Source organism: Rhinolophus hipposideros (assembly GCF_964194185.1).
Source record: "Rhinolophus hipposideros genome assembly, chromosome: 10".
NCBI classification, from domain to species: Eukaryota; Metazoa; Chordata; class Mammalia; order Chiroptera; family Rhinolophidae; genus Rhinolophus; species Rhinolophus hipposideros.
The window spans coordinates 79,367,319-79,390,984 of NC_138056.1; the positions used below are offsets into that span (position 1 = coordinate 79,367,319).

Consider the following 23,666-nt stretch of genomic DNA (forward strand, 5'->3'; position numbering starts at 1 on the left):
AAAAAATTTGACATAGATTTGCAGTTTAGATTGACTACTTTAGTAACAGTGTGGTAGATAGCCATCATGGGAGATAGGGCAGCCTAAGACACAAGTCAGGAAAATGAGATAGCGCACTGTTGTGGTCCGGGCAAGGATGGTGAGGTCCTGGACTTGGAGAGTAGTACTGAAAAAAGACAAGGTTGTCTCAAGAAATGATGAGATACATCAGTATGATTTGGCGATTGAATTTAGGGGGGAAGTCTTACATGACTTTAGATGCCTGGGTTAGGTTAAAAAGTAGCTGGGATGTCATTAAAGTGGGAACATACAAATGGGAGACAAGTTTGGATGAGAAAGTGAGTTGAAGGATTTTAGTTTTTGGTATGGTGAGTGTGAGGACCATATAGAATATCTCAAGGGAGAGGCCCAGCAGGCACTTAAACTTCTGAAATGAGAGATATCAGGGCTGAAGATGCAAAATTGGGTGTCGTTAGCTTATAGTCAGTAGAAGCTGAGTGGACAAAATGGCCAGGGGTGGCAGAGAAAGAGAGGAGAGCTTTAGGCAGATGACTAGAATTCTGGGAAAACATTTAAAAGTGAATGCAGGAGGAGACTGATGATATATAAGATGGTCAGAGAATAAAAGGGAGAACTAGAAGAAAGCTCTGTCAGAGCAAAGAAGGGAGGAAAGACCACCCATTGCCAGGTGATGCAGAAAGGCTCAATAAGATGAAGATTGAATGAATAGTACCTGTTGGATATGGCCACTTGAGACCATTGGCAACTTAGCAAAGTAGCTTTGGTGGGGATAAAAATAAGTTTCAGATTTTTTTTTTAATTAAATTTATTGGGGTGACAATTGTTAGTAAATTTACATAGATTTCAGGTGTACAATTCTGTATTACATCATCTATAAATCCCATTGTGTGTTCACCACCCAGAGTCAGTTCTCCTTCCATCACCATATATTTGATCCCCCTTACCCTCATCACCCAACCCCTCCCCATAAGTTTCAGATTTGAAGAATGATAGGGAAGTGAGGAACTTCAGGTTATTTGGACAACACTTAAAAGAAGCATGGTTGGAAAGAGAAGAGGAAGAGTACATGGGCATTAGAGGACATAGGATCAAGGGAAGGGTTAAGTATATTACATCAGTCGAGGGAAAATGGCCAATAGGAAGGAGAGGTTAAAGATACAGGAGAGAAATTACCTTTTATCAAGTGCTTATACTATTCTGAAAATTAACACCTTGCATATGTTATTTAATTATCAACAGTATTATGAAGTAAGGGCTATTATTTCCATTTTACAAATGAGGACATTGAGGCTAGAGGGCTTATTTAACTTAATTGCTGATCATCTCACAGCTATAACTGATGAATTAGGTGAACTTAGGTCTTTCTGTTTTTTTAACCAAGAGACAGGATCCCAAAGGGGACAGAAAGGGATGGGTTTAAGGGTATAAGTGGAGAAATTGATTTTGAAAAGGAGGACGGTAATAAATGAACTTCCCAAACTAGACTGAATTCTTTGAGGACAAAAACTGTATCTTTTATCTCTTAACTCCAGTGCACAGCAGATGAATAAATGGAAAGACAAAGGAGCTATAATTTACTTTTTAAAATTAGTTAAAGTGAAGCCCTTTTACATAAGTAGTTCGCTGACTTTTCAATCTTCCAGTGACTACTTAGTCTGACCTCACAGCAACCCAGTGAAATAGATGCTATCCTCATTTTACATGAGATGCTATCCTGTTTGGTTGAAGTAGCTTGCCTATGGTCATTTAGAAAGTCTGTCAATCCCATTAAAGGAGAGGTGCTTATGATCCCCCTAATGTCTCTTTCCTCAGTTCTCCTCCGAACCCCAGTGGTCAGACCTGCTCACGTCTCAGCATTTCTCCAGGACCGACCTACCCCAGGATGGTGTGGAACACAGCACATTCACCTGTCACCCAGCCGCCATTGTATGTTTTCTCCATTGCTGCTCTTTTCTGGGCTCTCTGGCTGTCCTCATCTGGGCTATTATCATGCCTCTGGCAAGATTTGCTGTCTGTAGGGGAACTGTTGTGTCCAACTCTGTCAAATGAAGACCTAGCCTACACCTTTGGGCAGACAATGGCAGCATGGTTGAATGATGCCATTTACACTCATAGAGAACCTTCTCATCTAAGTCTTTTTTAAATTTTTAATTTTTTAAAAATAGAAAATAGCTCTATAGGAAGAGTCTGTTCAATACAGTTTAGTCACTCTTATTTAGCTAATGGAGAAGAGCTAGATATAAATAATTTAGAATAGTAGACAATTTTAAAAAGTCATGCATGTATACATATATAGTTGTAATTGGCTTGCTTATTTTTATTTAGGTTGATATTAAAATCATGGCATTTCTTGGATGAATACTATTAGGTTGGTGCAAAAGTCATTGCAGTTTTTGCAATTTTTAACCTTTTAAACCGCAATTACTTTTGCAGCAACCTAATATTTAGATATTATTTAAATTAGTCTTAGAAAATCTGTAGATGAATAAGGAGTTAACTGTATTCCCATTTTTAAAGTCTGGAAGGAGCAGTATTTTACAAAGATAAAAATTTCTTTTGATTCTTACATCAACCATTTAGATATAGTTGCATCTGAGTTATGAGAAATTAGGCAAGTGTCGTCTTTCTGCATTTTAGAATAATTTTATCTTGAAAAGTTTTTGTTTCTGCATTCCTTTGCTTATTTCAGTTAGATTTAGAAGAGTGGCTTTAACTTGCGGTTCATAGGACGGAAGGAAAGCCCCTGAAGTATAGAGTTTTCAGTGTATGTGTCCATGTGCATTTTTCCAGGAAGTCGCTCCATCCTTTTATTAGGTTCTCAAAGGGGTCTGTAACCAAAAAAAGATATGTTCTCAAAGAAATGTTTAAAGTTCATTTTGTTTTTCACTTGTTTAAAAGAAGTTTTTGTGTTCCATATCAGTTTTGAGCAATTTATAAATGATGGGACAGAACCACGACCATCATCCTAAAAGTTGACATCAAAACTTTGCTTCTCTTTGAGTTGGCTAGTTTAATTTTGTTTTAGGATGATTTTTAATAATACCTTACTTCCAAAGATTAGAAGGTAAAAATAAAAGAGTAGTATTTCAAAGGAATTTCTCAGGTGTCACTTACATACATAAGGTATCTGTCCATTACACTGAAGTCCAAGATTGGTAATTCTGTAAAGATATTTTGTCCATCTTCTTGCCTGTAAGTAAAGTGGGTCTATCTTCTAAGCACAATATGTAGGTGTTGAGGCACTCTGTACTAAAAGAAGGGTGATAGCACCTCTTTTCAATTACCTCTTTTATTTTACCCACTTTATGCTCAGAGTTAAGTCTTATATGCATACTGTTTGCCATTCTATCAGTTTGGGTTACTTTGTGGCAAATATCGAATGTGAGATATATCTCCCCCTTCAACCGTTATGAAGCTCGTCCTTCCTTTCTATAGCTGGTTCCAAGGCTGCGTCTCTTCACTGGACTGGTGAGAGGGTTGTCAGTGTTTTGCTCCTGGGCCTACTTCCAGCTGCTTATTTGAATCCTTCCTCTGCAATGGACTACTCGCTGGCTGCAGTCCTCACTCTCCATAGTCACTGGCAAGTACAGCAGTATTTTCAGTATTATGTTGTCTGCTCAGTTTGTTTGCTGTTAGTTTGTTTTATTATTGCATATAAGGGAGAAGTTGACTGAGATACTCATGACCTATAGAAAACTTGAAACCATACATAAAGTATTTCTATGTCCATATTTATAGGCACCTGCCCATTCAATGTCTTCACTCCCATATCTAATAGGCATTTTGAATGTAGCGTGCTATAAAACTGAGCTTCTAATGTCCCCCAAGATCTCTTCCTCCAGAACTCTTGCCCATCTGAATTAATAGTATTTCCATTCTTCTGTTTGTTCGAACCCCAAACTTGATCACCATCCTTGATTCCAGTAGTAGTCTCCTAACTGGTTCTCCTGTCTATTCCCAACACAGCTGCCCCAGTGATCCTGTTAAAATATTAAGTCAGGTCAAGACATTCCCCTTCTCAAAACCCTTTGCTGTCTCCTAATCATACTCAGACTAAAAGTGGCTTATGTGGTCTAGACTGTATGATCTGGCCCCCTGTTTATTCCTTCATCTCCAGCTACTCTCTTCTTCATTCACAATGGCTTCCTTGATAATTCTCGAACATGCCAGGGACACTCCAGGCCTCAGGACTTTATTCTTAACTGTTCCTTCTGCCTGAAACCCTTTTCTAGTTATATACTTGGATTGTTCCCTCATTTCCTTCACATCTTAAAAGTTACTTTCTTAATGAAGCCTTCTCAAACCACTTATTCAAAATTGTACTGTCCTTCTCAACATTCCTTATCTCTCTCCCTTGTGTTATTTTTTTCAGTAGCACTTAATTACATTCTAATATACTATATCATCTCTTCATTATTTTATATATTCCTTGTCTCCCCTCAATGGAGTAAAAACACAGGTATAGAAAATCACAATCATCAAATCTGTGACTAAATGAATAATTATAAGGGTAATACCACTTGGGTTAAGAAATAGAACTTGGCCACCTACTCCAGAAGCCTCTTCCTTGTGTTCTATCTCTCATAACTATACACAGTCCTTCACCAGGAACCATTATCCTGATTTTTATAGTAATAATCACTTCCTTACATTTCATCATAACTTTATCATCCAATGTGCATCCTCTATAGTATAGTTCAGTCTTGCCCTTTTTTTTTTTAAATTTATTTTTTAAGTGTGTTTTTCCAGGACCCATCAGCTCCAAGTCAAGTAGTTTCAATCTTGTGGAGGGCGCAGCTCACGCTGGCCCATGCGGGGATCGAACCGGCAACCCTGGTGTTACAAGCGTCGCCCTCTAACCAACTGACCTAACCGGCCGCCCCTCAGTCTTGCCCTTTTTTAAAAAAGATATATGATGTAGGTTTTGAACAATTTTTGTTTGTTGTTATATCTTTAGTGCCTAACAGTGCCTGACACATAGCACTCAGTAAATATTTGTCGAATGAATGAATTTCATTTCTATTTATTTTATCCAGTGTAGTTTATTAGATTTTTTTTCAGTTAATAAACCTAGAAAGTTTGTAAATAATAGTTGGGTTCTGTGAGTTGTTCATTTTATGTTGTTTTGCAAGGACAGTATGATATAGGTAGGGGAGGCATTTTGGATTGTTAGAACTAAAAGGATTTGGGGGAGTATCTTAACCAACCCTGTTATTTTACAATTGTGGAAACTAAACCCCAGCGAGGTTAAATGACTTGTCAGAATTATTTCCTAGCTAGTAGTGTTAAAGGGGATTTTTTGCTTACCTAGTTTTCTAGGGTTGGCTAGTTTTCTAAGGTCCTTTAACCACATGGACCTTTCAAAATAAAGGAGTCCAGTTGAATATGAAATATTAGATTACAAGTACAGTAATATTTCTCTAATTCATGTTTCTTGGAAGGAGATCCCATCTAAATTAATGAAAAATCAAAATAAGATAATTCTAAAGTAATACATTCTTTTTTACAATTGATTTTTACAATTGACAATTACCTCACTAATTCTCTCTTCCTTTTCACACACACAGAAAAATAACTTGAAAGAATTGTCTATAATTGTGCACTAGTTCCTCAGAGTCCAGTTTCTCTTTTTCTTTCTCTCTTTCTTTTCCTTCCTTCTTTCTCTTTCTTTTCCTTCCTTCTTTCCTTCTTTCTTTCCTTCCTTCCTTCCTTCCTTCCTTCCTTCCTTCCTTCCTTCCTTCCTTCCTTCCTTCCTTCCCTTTCCTTTCCTTTCCTTTCCTTTCCTTTCCTTTCCTTTCCTTTCCTTTCTTTCTTTTCTTTTTTCTTTTCTTTCTTCCTGCTCCCAGTGGCCTATGCAGGGATCGAACCAACAACCTTGGTGTTATCAGCACTACACTCTAACCAACTGAGCTAACCAGCCACTCAGCGTCGTCTGTTTTAACCTACATTAATTGGGCTTTTATCCCAACTATTTAACTGAAGTCATTCTTACCAAAATCATGAAAGACCCTCATTTTTCCAAATCCAGTTGTCTGTTCTCTGTCCTCTACTTATATGAACTCCCAGCAGTATTCAACTTAATTGAATATTCCCTCCTTAAATAATTTTTCTTTGGCCACCTAGATGTCATGCTCACCTTGTTTTCTTCCACCTCACCAGCTATACCTCAGTCTCTGCCAGCTCCTTCTCTTTCTGATCTCTGAATAATAAAGGTCTGAACCCAGGGCTTAGTCTTAACCTTCTTAATTTCTCTATCCATACACTTTCCCAAGGTGAGCTCAGATCGGACCTCTTTTCCTGAGCTGTAGATTTATATTTCCAGTTGTCTAACCGATATAGCCACTTTAATATCTAATAGTTATCCTAAATTTAACTTTGCCAAAATCACTCTTTTTTCCCCTCACATCTCTTGATTTCCCCTAGAAACCTTCTGTTCTTCCCTAATTCAATTAAATCTAGTTGCTCAAGCCAAAAATCCTAGAAATCATTCTAGATATTTCTTTTTGTCTTAACCCACATCCAGTCCATCAGCTCTTTCTGTTAGTTCTGCCCTCTAAACATAGCATAAATTGTCATTTCACACCATCTCCTGTCCCCAGCCTAGGTTAAGCCAACAGTCTTGTGTAGACTACTTCAGTTGACTCCTAGCTAGTTTTCTGTTTCTGTTCTTGCCCTTCTTCTCCTGCCTGCACTGTCCAGTTGCCACACTATAGCTAGCGGGACCTTTTTAAAAAGTAAAATTACATGTTTCCAGAGAAGATACACAGATGTTCAATAAATGCTCAATATCATTTGATATTAGAGAAATGCAAATCGAAACCATGAGATACCACTTGACACCTACAAGGATGGCTGTAATCAAAAAGGTGGGCAGTAAGTTGACTGGGAGGAGGGTTATCACTTTGTGAGGAGTTTATACTAATTATGTATATCTAATAATTATGTTGTTTTGTACACCTGAAACTAATAAAAAACAAACAAAAAACCAAAAAGATGGGCAGTAACAAGTCTTTCAAGGAGATCAAAAAGTTGAAGTCCTCATACATCTCTGCTGGGAATGTTGAATGTTGCAGCCTCTTTGGGAAACAGTTTGACAGTTCCAACAAAAAGTTATAGAGTTACTATATGACTCAAAGATTGTGCCTTTAGGTGTATACCCCCCCAAATTGAAAACATAATGTCCCCACACAAAAACTTGTACAGTGATGTTCATAGTATTATAGTATTTATAATAGCCAAAAAGTGGAAGCAATTTAAATGTCTATGAACTGATGAATACCTAACCAAATGTGACATATTTTTACAAAGGAATACAGGTATACCATGGAGATACTGTGGGTTCAGTTTCAGACGAGTGCGATAAAACTAATATTACAATAAAATGAGTCACATGAAATTTTTGGTTTCCCAGTGCATACAAAAGTTGTTTACACTATATATGCTGTATAGTCAATGAAGTGTGCACTAGCATTGTTTTAAAAAATGTACATAATTTTAAAAAGACCTTTTTGCTTAAAAAATGCTAATTTCGGCCAGTCATGATTTTTTTGCTGGTGGAGGGTCTTGCCCTAGTAACAGCAAAGATCACAGATCACCACGCAAATATAAAAAATGATGAAAAAGTTTGAAATATTTTGAGAATTACCAAAATGTGACATGAAGAGACATGAAGAGAGCAAACACAATTGGAAAATGGCACAAATAGACTTGCTCGACACAGGATTGCCATAAACTTTCAGTTTGTAAAAACTCGCAATATCTGCAAAATGCAATAAAATGAGGTATGCCTGTGTTTCTTGGCCATACAAAGGATTGAAGTATTGATACATGCCACAACATGGATAAACCCTAAAAACATTATGCCAAGTGAAAGAAACGCGACACAAAAGGCCACATTATTGTATGATTGCATTTATATAAAATGTCCAGAACAGGCAAATTTACAGAAACAGAAAACGAATTAGTGGTTGGGTAATGGGCTAAAGTACAGGGTTTCTTGGGGGGTGATGCAAGTCTTCTGGAGTTAAATAGTGATGATGTTGCACAACTGTGAATAAACTAAAATTGTGCACCTAAAAAGGGTTAGTTTTATGGTATGTGAATTGTAGCTCAGTAAAACTGTTGCTAAGAAAAGCAAAATTAGATCACTCCCTACTTAAAGCATATCTGTAGTTTCTCATTATATTTCAAATGAAATTCAAATTCTTTTTCGTGACCTTCAGGGCCCTATGTGATCTGTCCTTGCCTTCTGATCCCCATGTTCTCCAGCCATACTGACCTTTTTACTAGTTTACAAAGATGCCAAGGTCATTGTAACTTTTGCTTGGAATGTTCTTCTCATTCACGTCATCCTTTTAAAAATATTTCTTCCTAGCACATATGTGCTCATTTCTCCTTCACTAGAATGTATGTTTCATAAGAGCAGGGATGCTATCTTCCTTGCTCTACTCCCAAAATCTATAACAGATGCTGGCACATAATATCTGCTTAATACGTTCTTTCTGAATCAATGAAAAACTCCAGAGCATTTATTTTAGTTAAAGAAAACCCAAGATTTTGTAGACAGAGTAGCAATTAATTACTCTCTCTCTCACATAAATAACCCTGGAAAATTGAATCTGAAGAATGAGAAGATGTCTATTATATTATGAGGGAACACTTGATTCCTTTATTTTGACTTATGACTGACTCTTGCATTTTGAACCTGATTATCTTTTTGCATCCAAGTTATGTGTATAGTCTTCTACCATCATTTGTGGTTTTTCATTTGTACTCTGATTTTTTTTGTCCTTAGGGGCCTTGGACAAGTTGCTACTGACTATGTGCATGCGAGTGCATTGCAGAAAGCTGCCAAGGCAGGCCTTTTGGCACTCTCAGCTTTAACATTTGCTGGGCTTTGTTATTTCAACTATCATGATGTGGGCATCTGCAAAGCTGTTGCCATGCTGTGGAAGCTCTGACTTTTTTGACTTCAGATGTTGAGAATTGATTGTACACCTCTTTGCCTCTGCTCTGTCATGCCATTCTACTCACATAAGAAGGAAATAAAAGATAAGTCTATTGGTGAGATAAATCTCTTCTCCCAATCACCTGGTTAGTCTTACAATTTAATCTTTGAGGAAAAGGTTTATGAGGAATTGTATTCAAGAAATTGTGAGACCGAGTTCCTCATTCTGGTGAGTTGATGGGGTTGTCTTCCAGCTTCTCACGAGACTCACATCATAACTAAACATTATGTATGAGCTTTTGCATTTTAATTTATCAAACTCTTAAAAGAAATGCAGCTTTATTACTATCAGTACCTGATCAAACTTCTGTATTTGTCTTGGGAATGATGGAGAAAGGAAAAGACTTTTAATTCATAAGTAAAAACTGCAGACACTTAAGCAGTGCTTAATGTTTGAAAACTTCCCCCTTTGTTCAGTTGATACCAGTTACTCATGGTTGTGTGTCCTTAAGAAACTTTAAAATTAGGAAATGCTAATATTTCACATTACTAATTTCTAAATCCTAAGGAAAAGAGCCTGAAGAACTTCTGAATATAGAAAAATTCCATGTAGGGAAGAGGTTCCATATTAGATGCGTCAAAATATAACAGATTCTAAACTGAGATTTAATCCTCAAATGTGTTCATTTTACTTTTCTTGAAATAATCTGTCCACAAATATAAGACTTTAAGTAATAAATTGTTATTTTTCCCACTGTGGGAATCTAATGTGAAAATGTATTGTATTAAAACAAAGTTTTTAAAAAAAATAAAATTCGATATGATAAAAGTGTATTCTACCCTTTTATGTATTAACTGTCCCCGGTTTTATTCAATAGAATTGAGTGTTGCTTCTAGAGCTCTAAAACAGTGTTTAAATTTCCTTCTGGGGACTGAGTGTTTAAATTTCCTTCTGGGGCTTAGCAGTTTGGTGAATCAGACACAAAGTACTGAAACACAAAAGAACTTACATGTAATAGGCAGAAATACACTGAGTAGAAGTAGTTTGGTATGAGGAGAGTATTAGTAGGAATTAGAAGTAGGTCCAGGTTCTGGCATTCTCTGAATGCAAGCCTTTAGAACTCAAGTTATATTCTGTATACAGTTAGTCTGGTCTGTGGGGTAAGGCATGATGGTTTGTTTCTCCTAGCAAAATAGAGGAGCTGGGACTTGGCACATTTCACTCACTGAAGTCCTTACTGGGCAGCTGAGGCAAACTGCTGACGGGAAGCTGGCTAGAAGGGTAAGTGTGTTCATCAATGTCAATACTAGGGGTTAAACATAAGCTCCCCTTAACATGCTTATGGCCTCGTAGGAGATGCAGATGTGCATTAAAGGTTTAGGAAGAGGTGATTTATTCTGTTTTGCGGTGGCTTAAAGGTTTCCAAATGGATTAATACCTGAATTGCAGTGGTTCTCTAAGAAGTGGTGATGGCGCGTCAGTCCTCCCTGGTGGGAGTAGTCTTTTGTTGCTGACGTTGTTTAGAATTGCTATTTCATGATGATGATAAAGAGCAGACCTTTTGTTTTATAATTGTTTTGAAATTCTCTAGACAGTGATCCCCTTCGTGTCACTCCTCCCCTCACCGCAGCCCCCCCTACACCGCTGCTGTAAAGTGTAGTGATGAAGTGGAGTTTTCCATGTAGTCAGAATAGGGAGGGCAGTAACTGGGTAATAGGGGAATCCTGTAGCTGTCACCAGTACCACCAGATCCTAGTTTGGATCTGGAAGCGTGTCTGACGCTAATACGCTTCATTCGATGGAGACTGAGAAGTTACAGTGGAGGCTGGTTGGGCACTGTCTGCCCTTCCTGGTTGGTTTCATAATTAGGATGGAGCCAAACTGTCAGTTTGGAAAATGTAGGTTGCTGTGAGCTACCGGAGCAGCAGAGAAAATGAGCTACAGCAATAGGAGGTTTCTGAGGTTGAGCAAGACATGTCAGAATTGTACTTCAGAAAGAATGTAGGCGACATTCTGAAGGTTGATAAACTGGAGGCGGAAGGATGTATAGGAGGATAGAGGTACTGGGATAGTGGCAGTGGAAGATAGGAGTCGATTCCATAAGGTATCGCACACGTCAAAACATTCATTGGTTGATACTGAGTAGCTCATGTAATTAGCACTGTGCCAGGTACTATGAATGGAGATAAGAATTTCTTTGCTCTCTAAAGGAACTCATAATCTAGTTGGAACAACAGATAAATGATTGCAGTACAGGGTGATAAGTGCAATAATAGTTAAGCACATTGAGCAGTGATGTAACAAAGGGTACAATAAGAATTTGCTTGTTAGTTTCTTGGAAGATAAGAATTTTGACCTGGGTTCTGAAAGATAAGAAGCTGCTGGGTATCCAGGGAAGCTGTGGTGAGGTGTGAGGCTGCCTGGAGGATGTTAGATCAAGCAGAAGGTGGCACATAACTTGGCATGATTATAGCATAGAAAGGGACTAACTGTAGAGGACCTTCTATGCCATGATAAGTAATGAGACTGTTTTCGTGGCAATGAGGAGTCACTGAAGATTGTTCATTATGCAAATGACATGGTCATTTATTTGAAATAAGTTATTCTAGGAGCTGAATGAAGGATGGATTTGAGGGAGGTAAGCACAGAAACAGAGACACTATTTCAGTGATCCAGAAAAATGAATTCTGAAGGCAGTAGTAGTCAGAATGAAGAAAGAACAAATTCAAGAGATATTTAGAACTTAGAATCAATAAGAGTGATACTGGGGTGTGAAAGATCAAGAGAGGAAGTATGCTCAATTTTTGGTCACAAATAGGTAGATGGGAAATGGTGTCATTAAGTTTTGAAGGGAAATTAGGTATGGTACTGGAGGGATAGGTCACTACCAGAGTTTTCTATCTGTGAGATATCCAGGAAGAGATAGAATTTGTCAACTTGGCTGAAGTCTACAACAGACTAAATTTTAGAAATTATTTTGCTATGACACACCTAAGAATGTGTGTCATACAAGAACGCCTTTTAAAACATGACTGAGCTTACAAAACAAAATCCTCTGAGACCAGAACAAAATGAGCACATTCAGGAAGTAAGCAAATGCTGAGGACATCAATGGCCGTAGGAGCACTTACTAATCCCAGGTGGCCCAGATTTTTAAGGTGACATGGGCCAGGAGCAAAGCTTTGGGCTCAAGTGGGAGTTAGGTTGGAGACTAAAACCAAGAACCACAAAGAGTTTTACCGTCATAGAAAGGGTAAATTTTTTAAAAATTAGCTGAAAAAGCAGCAGAGAAACTTGTCGGCCTTGGTTCTGGTTGGAGGAAAGAAAGTCTTCGAGAATATGTAGCTAAGGGCCAGCCTTTGTGCCAGAATGTGGCCTGAGTTCGTGCTATCTACATGTCTAAAATGACAACACGCTGTGAAATTAACATGTGTCTAGGTTGGTAGTACCCTAGATGGCTGGTAGAAATAAACAAATCCTCCCTGGAGGAAGGTTTCCCCAACACAAGCCTCGGAAATCCCCACAAAGTTCAAATGAATGTGAAGTTCCAGCAAAAAAATTCACAATACCGACCAGCCTGGTGGCTCAGGCAGTTGGAGCCAGTTCGATTCCCACATGGGCCAGTGAGCTGCCCACTCTATAGCTAAGATTGTGAACAATAGCTCTCCCTGGAGCTGGGCTGCCGAGAGCAGCCGGAGGTTGATATGAGCAGCTGTGGGCTGCTGTGGGCTGCTGTGTGCTGCCGTGGGCTACTGTATGCCACCATGAGCGGCCAGTGGCCAGCATGAGCTGCTGTGTGATGCTGTGGGCTACCGTGTGCTGCCATGAGTGGCCGGCGGCCATTGTGAGCAGCGGCAGCCAGCATGAATGGCCGGCAGCCAGAGAGAGCTGCCGTGAGATGCTGTGAGCAGCCACCTACAACTGGCAACCGACTGCCTGGGGGATGGGGAGGGGGCGGGGGAGATGTGCAAGGCTCATAATACCAACATGGGCCAGGGAGCTGTGTCCTATACAACTAGACTGACAAACAACGGTTTGAACTGGAGTGGGAGATGGGGAGGCGGGTGAAAGGGGGAAGAAAAGAAAAATCAGTACATACAGGAACACTCTGACAAGAGTCAGCACAAATAACAAGCAAAACCATACCCACAAAGAATTCAGACCCTGGCAGAATTTTCAGACAATATAAAATTGAGATCGAAGTGTAAATGTAGCTCAGTTGTCAAATCTGGGATCAGAAGGTCTTTGGAGAAAGTGGTCTACACCCGATGTTATCTTCTCCATCCCGTAGACCCTTGGGAGATAGGTGTCTGCTTAGCAAAATTGTCTGTTTCTCTGGAGTCCTTGTAATGAATGTCAGAGTCAATTCTCTAGGTCTGCAGATCCAGGTTATAGGATCCTAATCACCACACTATGCTCTGAAAAGTGTCCCTGGCTGTGGGCCTGGAGTTTAAGAGCTGTATGTGAAGTTAAAAGTACCTGAAATGGTCACTTCCAGTGTGGTTGTAAGGCTTACTTTTATTGGTGTCTCTTTTAATAAGTCTAATCTCCCAGCAGTATTGCATGCTGGTGATGGTGGGGGACAGAATATGTCAAAATATTCAGAAATTTCAGAAATACAGTTTGTGTGTTGGGCGGTGTATATGAGATTCATTTTTGAAAAAGACATGTGGGCACAAAGCCCCCAAAAAACAGTTTCCAGGCTCTCGGCCTCACATAGAAAGGTGCTGGCTCGGGTAGTAAATGGCCATCAACTGTGATCAGATGGCCATCAGCTGTGGCTAGTTGGCCGTCAGCTGTAACCCGTAGGCCATTGGCCACTAATATAACGGCTGTGGCTACGCTAGCAGGAATGGAATGGGGGCTAGCAAGAAGATGGTGGCTGGCAAGCGCGGACTGCTGTTAGGCTGATTATGTAGATCCTGCTTCCTGTGTCTCCAGCCCAGCCGCCACTGAGAATATATTGGTTTGACTCCCCTACTTATGGCTCCATGGGTGTTCCTGTTTGGCCTTACCGTGTCCTGCGTTCTTATGAGGGGAGCGGGAGCTGAGACCCCACCTGCCGCCCTGCACGACAAGACAACAATTGCAACATACTAACGATGTATTAGAAGGCGAGTCAAGCCCAGCCTCCTGGGATTTTTCTATAACAGTTTCATATGGGAGTCTGTGAGGATTTTGAAATGTAAATTGCAATATCTTTAGGCCTACGCATAAAATTTAGAACTAAGGGAAAGTTTCAGTCCAACCAGAAAAGATATGGACTCTTACTTAAAAGTACTTAAAGGGTTATCATTTGGTGAACCGAATTAAATGCATTTGTAAACGTTCAAATGCTCTTTGATGTAGGGATTTCTTCATATGTTTTCTGGGTTATAATTAAAATGAGTAAACTTTTTACCACTTGTTGAGCTTCCTAGGTAAAATTTTTTTTGACTAATATTTTTGGAAAGTTTGAGCCAATTTGTCCCTATACTTTGGGTTGTTATTATTTTCTCCAGGGTAAATATCAGTTTGGAGGTAGTTTGGGAGACACCATGCAGCACAAAACAGTCTTGACAAAGCCAGTGTCGTTCCTCTTATCTGCCCTCCCACCCCAGGGAGGGCAGAGTGTTGTAATGAGTTCTTCTTACACAGAAATCAGATGGAATAACTGGTTTTGTAAGGTGCTGAAACGTTAGAAAGGGCTCTTTGTATGGTAGCAGGCTTTAAGGTATTAAGTTTGGTATAGGTTTTATTCTTTTTTTTTTTTTAACAGTACTTTATTGGGGAAGAGTGTGTACTTCCAGGACTTTTTTTTTTTCTTCCCAAGTCAAGTTGTTGTCCTTTCAATCTTATTGTGGAGGGTGCCGTTCAGCTTCAAGTTGTTGTCCTTTCAGTCTTAGTTGTGGAGGGTGCAGCTCAGCTCCAGGTCCAGTTGCCATTGTTAGTTGCAGGGGGCGCAGCCCACCATTCCTTGTGGGAGTCGAACGGGCAACCTTGTGGTTGAGAGCCCACTGGCCCATGTGGGAATTGAACCGACAGCCTTTGGAGTTAGGAGCTCGGAGCTCCAACAGCCTGAGCCACCGCCCAGCCCCTAGGTTTTATTCTTAATAACGGAAATTTTCTTTGGGTGTCGACAATAAGAATAATCTCAATTTTTGTTTGCCTGCGGAGGTTAGGAAACCCTTTTTATTGCACAATATGCTGAAAGCTCAAGCAATTCCGAATGCTCATTCATAGACAGTACAGACGTTAATTCTTAATTCTTTAGCAAGATGGCATGCTCTGTCAGATCAGCTGTCTGAGATGTTAGTTACAAAATATTCCAAAATAGAGTATTTCCAAAGATACAGCATATTTAGAACAAGGAATACCTTGATTCTTTTTATGTTATGAGTCATCATCAAAAGATAACTTATCAGGATTGTACGGGATAACATCAGTTAACTCAAGACTGGGGTGCTTAATGTTTAACAACTGTTGAACAATATTGAAATCAGGAAGGGGAAGTAAGGTAGCTAGATTTAGATTGCAGCAACATTTAATAGTTACAAAGGAAGTAGACAATAAAATATTATAGAAGGTAATGAGCTTATATGGTTGCTACTTTTGAAGAATCACTAAAACACAATCTTGTCTTTCACATGTACAGTGAGAAGTGTTTAGCATAGTTAGGAATGCCCAAAGAGATTATTAAAAGAAAGACTATTATTTAAGAAAGAAAAGGCCTGTGGAACATCTGTTATCTCATGGTCAGAAATCTGGGACATTTTAAGGTCAGCTCATATAGTGTTTTAGCTAATCAAAATATGAAGAATACCAAACATACCTAATTATTTTCAGTATCTCTCCTTTCACGGGGTAAGAAAATAACATAATAACCACCTGGATACTCCAAAGAAAGGTTAGCTATAAAAGACTTTTTGACAGTTCTATTATTCTGAATTTAAGCCTTGTGTTCAGGAAGTGAAAACAATTATCAAGGAAAATTGATTAAAATATAGGCACAAGTCATATATTACAAAATACAAGAAAACATCTTGCTTTAGAGTGTCAATACGTACACTAGGAAGCTGTTTTTAGAAGTGAGGAACTTTTGCTGAGACTGATTCAAGAGAATGACAAACTCAATCTTATTCTGATTTTCTCTTTAAAAATGATTTACAAGTGTTTTTATTTACTAATCTTAATATATCTTTATATGTATATTGTTATACATATGCAAATATGCAAATAAATGATAGATTTCAAGCTTTTTTCCTTTAGCTTTAAAATGTAGTTAATCTTAGCATATTAGGCAAACACATATCTTGTTGGATTTTCTACCTTAGTAAACTATAAAAATTGTCTTGATGAATGGACAAAACATACCCATTTTTTCAAATCTGTATATTCTTTTATTGCAACTACTATATCTAGTATAGTCTTAATCATATTAGTTATAACCTTTAACCACAGCAATAAATTTTTGTTCCCTTATAGACAGAGGAAATCAGAAAGCAGGTGACTAAGAGCTCATTTACAAAGTACCTCAGTAAAACAAATATCATCCAAGGGCATAAGAACTTTCTATTAAACGTGTTAATTGATGGGCAATCTATAATGTATAAAGATATTTAAAAGTACATGAAAACTAGATTGGTGACCAATGTTTTGTATTCTCTCTCTTACTTAGAAATTGCCCAGGTGTCCAAGGATGATTGGCTAATTAAATTAAACAATAGGAGAGGAAAAGGAAGAAATGCATAGTAAATTGCCCCAAATAAGATGGTAGAAATTAAATCCAGATACAGCACTGATCACTGGGAGGGCAAATGGGTTAACCTTGCTGGTTAAAATATAGAGATTCTCAGATGAGATAAAATGAAAGTTAGCTATATAATGTGTAAGAGATATAGCTAAAATGTAAGAACACAGAAAGGATGAAAGTAAGGGGGTAGAAAAGTACAGTACAATACAAACCAAAAGAAAGCTGGTATATCTATATTTATATCATTCAAAGTAGACTTCAAGGCAGAAAGCATTGTTAAACAGAGAGGGTCCAATAGAGAGGGTGTCAAAAAAATGTATACACATTTTAAGAAAGGAAAAAACTGTATTAAAATTGTAATAATATATACCGATAATAATATATACCGGTAACAAAAGATGAATACAAGTCATGTTTGATTTCTGCAATTACAAGACATGCTCAGGGTGGTTACCATCAGTGTCCAGACACTTCTGATTACGGTGAACACTGTTTGGTAGACTTCTGTGGCGAGCTTGTAAACTGTTCCAACACCACAGCAGAATCAACAGGACTTGTTGCTGTGCGAGGCCTCCCGAATCTTCCCTTGTGCACATCACACACAGCACCAGGCGTCTCAAACTTATCACAAATGCCTGCAATTGTTAGGTGTGTTGGAGGTTCAGTTGCATACTCGCACCTCCATTGTCATTGTACTTCCACAACGTTCTTGAATTTCAAGAACCACTTCAAAATGGTCTGTAGTCCTCGAACGATAATCATTTTCTTTGACTGTTCTGCCTGTCACATGGTGATGCTAGTATTCATTTGATTAACACCATCTTTTGAGTGAAAGTCATACTACACATTGCTACTGTAATTCAATTCAACTTCAAAAAGTAATACATAGAGGGGTGGTCGGGTGGCTCAGTTGGTTAGAGCACGAGCTCTGGGCAACAGGGCTGCCGGTTCGATTCCCACATGGGCCAGTGAGCTGCGCTGTCTGCAACTAGAATGAAGTCAATGAGCTGTTGCCACTCAGCTCCCAGGTGGCCAGATGGCTCAGTTGGTCGGAGAGCGTCCTCTCAAACACAAGGTAGCTGGTTTGACTCCTGCGAGGGATGGTGGGCTGCGCCCCCTACAACTAACAACGCAACTGGACCTGGAGCTGAGCTGCGCCCTCCACGACTAAGATTGAAAGGACAACAACCTGACTTGGAAAAGTCCTGGAAGTACACACTGTTCTCCAATAAAGTCCTGTTCCTGTTCCCAAATAATAAAAAAAGTAATACATAGATAACATCTCTTAAAATGTATATACATAATTTTGGCCCCCCCCGGTATAACAATCCTGAACCTGAATGCAATTGATAATCATAGTCTCAAAATTTCTAAAACAAAATTTGACAGAATTTTATTGACATAATTGACAGAAAGTGTGGAAAATGTCAAGTGACTTTTAGAGTTGGATGGATCAATTAGACAAAAAATAATGATATAAAGATTTAAATAATAAAATTAGCATGCTTGACTTAGTAGACATATAGAACTTTGACTCTAGCAATTAGAGAATACACATTCATTTCAACACCACACCTGACCATGTATGTAGACTACAAAAAATTGCCTCAAATACCAAAGAATCCATATCATACAGATCACATTTTCTGACCACAGTGCATTAAAATTAGAATAACAATAAAGATAACTAAAACAACTCACTGTGATCTATTTGTAAAGTAAGAGATACGCCAGAATAATTCATAGGTCAAAGAATGAGTTATAGTGGAAGTTAGATAATAGAGAATATACAACTAAAAATGATATACAGCAAAACTTGTTTCCTACTGTCAAAGATATCCTAGATGCTATATTCATAGCTTTATAAACATAGAGGAGAAGGGAAGAAAGATTGAAAATTACTGAGCTAGGTGTCCAACTTAAGAAAAACATTAAGTACGATGGAAGGAAGGATTTGCCTATTAGGCAAAGGCTTACATCTCACTTCTTGAAGGTTCTAGTCTCAACTCTTCATTGCAGCAAATGTGATCCATTTAACAGTCAAAGAAATGACAATACACTTAGATCTTCTACCATGCCTAATAGTTTAGATGGTTTTTTGGACTACCACAGATCATTAAAGAAGTGTTGGTAACTCAGTGAAGACAATGTAGTCGGGGGTTTATCTGGATATAATCTCACACTCTAAGCAATGTGATTTAAATAATTGAATAATTTTAGTAGATGTTCTTCACAGTTTATCTTCCTCCCAAAGCATACACATCATAACCATACTATTAACATAGTTACAGTACATATTTTGGTAATGTTGTTTGTTTGGTTTGTGGCAGTCAACATATATTCCAATCAGAAAAATAGATTAAAAAAATAAAACAGTGCATAGGTAGTGTGTATTTTATTATCCTGCTGGTATTGACCTCTTCCTCCCCTTCATTCTTTGATGAGATTAGCGGGGTGGGTTTCAGTAGTGAGAAGACATACTCAAGCTGGTGATCTTAATCTTTATTTTCAGACTGAAGAGTGTTGATATCTGGAGACTTCTACATTCTCACTCTCCAGAAAGTGTGTTCACTTATTCAGTTAACATTTGAGCACAGGGGATGGATATAGAGACAAATTTGTTGGTATTGTATGAAATTTTAAATAATGATGTAGAGGAGAGGAAAAAATGTATAACCACAACTGAGAAAACAGGGCTAACACACAAAGATAATTCTTCTAAAAGTATTAGTTATTTGAAAAGTCTACTTGTTCTCCTGAGCATGGAATGGATCGGGAAACGTAGATGTAAGCTCAAATTGGGGGACAAAGACTGAGGAGAGCTAAATTGTTCTGCAAAATAGAATAAGGAGAATTTGAATGTCCTAGAACTAATCCAGGAAGGGACTTGGGAAAGAGGTCAGAGGCATAGATGAGAAAAGAGTTGGCAAGGAGTGAGGCTAGGATCTGGACGACCTTGGGGCAATAATAGCCAGTGAAAAAAAATCTGATTGTGGTCTGACCAAAAGATGGACAAGGGGGTCTGTGTGCAATTTGAGGATTTTTTTAATCTTGAAAACATAACTCATACTTTTGATCTTCACAAAGTTTCAGTAATATTTTGCTACCATGTTTCACCAAAAAGAAGACTTAGCTGGACAATCAGCTGTAATGAGCCTTTTGGAGGAAAAATTAATATAAGACTCAGTATTATATTGTATTATATCATATTATGTTATATTATACCTGCTATTATATTACATTATATTATGTTACATTACATTACATTACATTACATTACATTACATTACATTATATCTGGTCTTATATTATAGTAAAATAAGACTAGGTCTTATATTAATTTTACTCCAAAAGATGCGTTAGAGTTGATTGTCCAGCTAGGTCTTATTTTAGGGGAGACAGGGTATGTCTTGCAAAAGTGATAGTGTTTTATTTTATTTTGGAAACTACCAGGAGTGACTTTCTATCAGGGTCAAAGCGATGTCCTTATTGCAGAGATCATGTTAGATGCCAAGATGATTACAGACTGTATCAATTTCCTGGAAGAAGGAGCCAGATGGGACCATGAAAATGTAAGCCTCCTAGGAATTTGCAGAAATCTTTGGGGTAGGAGGTGGGGGCTTAGAGCTTCCATATTGCATGGAATACTGCATCTTCTTCTTCTTTTTTTTTTAATACTGCATCTTAAGGAAACTTCAGATGACATCTGAGATACACTATGCAAAACTCCTGTCCAGTGTTCCTTTATACTGGGGTTACCAAAAATATGTATGCAAGTAGACACTTTGGTCAATGTTGTTCAAGAAGTAGTTCGCCGTAATCAGCAGTGTCTGGACACTGATGGTAACAACTTTGACTACTTTTTGTAATTATAGAAGTCAAACGTGACTTGTATTCATTTTTTGTTATCAGTATATATTGAGTATTACAATTTTAATACAGTTTTCTTTTCTTAAAATGTGTATACTTTTTTTGGCACCCTCTGTATAAATAGCATTCCGGCTCAGCCTTGTGCATTGAGTTTTTGCACCACTTACAAGGTGTGATTTGAATTAGCTCTAGCTCCTAGACCTAGCCTACCTGGGTTTTGTCTTCTCTTCTGTCTGAAGCAAAAATCTTACCTGCAACTCTATTCGTTCTTCTAGTCTAGAGAGCACGAGTGAGGCATTATTTCAGCAAAGTCTCATCTACATTACAGAATTGCAGTAAAGATTTTTTTTTTTTAATTGGGGAAGGGGAACAGAACTTTATTGGGGAACAGTGTGTACTTCCAGGACATTTTTTTTCCAAGTCAAGTTGTTGTCCTTTCAGTCCCAGTTGTGGAGGGCGCAGCTCAGCTCCAGGTCCAGCCGCCATTGCTAGCTGCATGGGGCACAAGCCACCATCCCTTGAGGGACTTGAGGCATTGAACTGGCAACCTTGTTGTTGAGAACCCGCACTCCAACCAACTGAGCCATCCAGGAGGCAGCTCAGCTCAAGGTGCCATGTTCAATCTTAGTTGCAGGGGGCAGAGCCCACCAGGGGACTCGAGCAGTTGAACCAGCAACCTTGTGGTTGAGAGCCCACTGGCCCATGTGGGAATCAAACCGGCAGCCTTTGGAGTTAGAAGCACAGAGCTCCAATCGCCTGAGCCACTGGGCCGGCCCTGTAAAGATTTTAAAAGATGTTAAAATACTTAGAACATTTAAAAATGCTATACCAATATAAACTTTTATAACTGTATTATTATTGCTTTTATTTCTAATGATAATGATGATAGTAAAATTAAATTAATAGTTACCTATAATTATATACCAGGTACACTGCTACCTTTCTCATTTAATATTCATGACATCTCTATGAGACAGGAGGTATCATTTTCATCCCCATTTTAGAAATGATGATAAATACCCAGAGCCAGCAATTAAATACAGATCCACCTGACTCCAAAACTATCCTTTTAATGGTTAAATACCATTTTAATGGACTTACAGATTAACTAATTGTTGTCTTAGAAAATAAATCAATGAGAAAATACAAATAACTCTATAGAAAAATGAGCAAGGATTATAGACAAATGGCTTTTAAATATCTGAAAATTACAATGATTTATAATGAGAACCATAATTAGATACCATGGCAATTACTAAAGATGAGAAAGCTTAATAACACAATTGGCGAAATTATAGTGAAGCAGGCAGAAACGCAGAAAAGATGAAGAAAACAAAACAGCTTGCTGAGGATCCTGTGAGAAAGAGAAGTTAGAGTCATTCAACATTCTGTCCAGTTACATTCAACATAGTATATATAAATATTCACAGAAAAAAGGGAGTTTCTGCACCCCAGGAGCTCCTACTTTGGGGGGGAGACACATAGGTAAGTGGAAGTTTATGATACAGACTGTAACAATAATATTGAATACGTTTACAAGATAAGTCTAAGGAGAAAGAATGGGGAATGAGATTCACACAGAACTTAATTTTCCCACACAGCATTTTAAAATTACAGTGTGGGAAAGGATTGATTAAAAGCAAAGCACCTAGGCCACCCCATTGAAAGATGCACTAATAGTTGCAGTGAAAGTGAAGAGAGGCTTCTGAGATGTACAATAAAAAATTTCCTGTAATAAACCAAGTGAAGATGCAGTGTAAGAGGAAAACTGAGCAATGGTACATGGTAACAGGTGGATAAGCAATCAGAAGCTGAAGTAGAACTATTACCATACTTTTGCAACTCCTATTTCCTTTGCATGGAATGACCTTCCTCATCTTCTCTGTCAACTCTTCTTTTGTCACACAGCAGCCTAGCAGACTGTCCCCCCATGTCTTTCTTGAAGGAAAGAAGAGTCTGTGAGACTATGCATCTCTAGGACTGTACATTTCTCTCTATTTAGTCTCCAAAAGAGGGTTTGCGGCCAATGATGAATAAGATTCCCCACGGGAGGAGGTGACTCAAACCAGGTGGAACCCCATGGAGAACCCCCCATGAGCTGCCTTAGAAAGATCTGGGGAGGGGCCTTGTCTCCCCATCCCCCAGCCTGGGAAAAGCCGCTGCTGGCTCTGACTTTTCCCTCTCACCTAATTGGGGAAAAAGTCTTGAGAGTGATAAGATTAAGCTCTCTCTGCTCAGTTCTGTGAAACAATTTCGACATGTGATATATGTCCCTTAAAGGAGTTGCATACCTCACCTCAAGGACTTTCTGTTTCAGCTGTTTGAAGATCAACATAATTGGTTTGGGTTGTTTCTATAACGTGATAAGTGAGTCTCACAGACCGTGCCCAAAACACTGCTGCTCCCTTGTATACTTATCAATAAAAACCTCTAGTCGGCTTTATTCTGGGCTCCAGTCTTTCAGAATTGTGAGAACCCTGGCCTTCTGCGATTAAAATGCATTAAGTCTCTGTATGTTTCTTTCTTAAAAACTGAACCCAAAGCCGCCCCTTCTCGCACCCTCACTGCCCGTGTTGTGCTGGACACAACATCTGGCACCCAACATGGGGCTGCAGGAGAAGGGAAGGAAGACTTAGAGTCTTAGGGTTCTGCAGACATGGCTGAGGGACTCCAAGCATCTGCCGCGGCAACTACCTGGGGTAAGGAGGTAGTTTATGGACTTGGAGAATTTAACCAGGGTAATGAAGGAATTTAAAAGAAACAACTAACGTTTTCGTGTGAAAGAGTGTGATTGTGTGAGTGAATGCTTACAACTCCACGGTCTTTTTGGCTACGGAGTTTGCTTGGGCTTGTAACTGCAGTTCTGTAACGCGTCATATGGCATAATGGTGATCTGGGGTCTCTCCAGCCAGGGTTGGGTGTTATATGACCATGCCTTAGCCAAGACATGTTCTAAGGTCTCGCGAGAGACACGGCTCGTCTAACATCAGAGTGGGGATCGAGTGAAAGTCCTTCTCTTTCCTTTTCTGTTCCTTTACTAACATGGGTAATACAGAAAGCAAGTACAGACCTTATATTTGCCTGCTTAAGCAGCT

At 38.7% G+C, this 23,666-nt stretch overlaps 1 protein-coding gene across 8 annotated transcripts in view; it reads left to right on the forward strand.

Moving 5' to 3' along the window:
• SDHD (succinate dehydrogenase complex subunit D) overlaps positions 1–23,666 on the forward strand; it is a 51,894-nt gene that overhangs the window by 1,103 nt on the left and 27,125 nt on the right. For 7 of the 8 annotated variants that reach the window (XM_081061651.1, XM_081061653.1, XM_081061654.1 and 4 more), the window contains exons 2-3: positions 1,834–1,947; positions 3,457–3,601. In XM_081061651.1, coding sequence (XP_080917777.1) covers positions 1,834–1,947; positions 3,457–3,601 — 259 coding nt within the window. Of the gene's footprint in view, positions 1–1,833; positions 1,948–3,456; positions 3,602–8,815; positions 9,872–23,666 lie in introns of those variants that run through there. The other variant, XM_081061657.1, reaches the window with a different exon arrangement.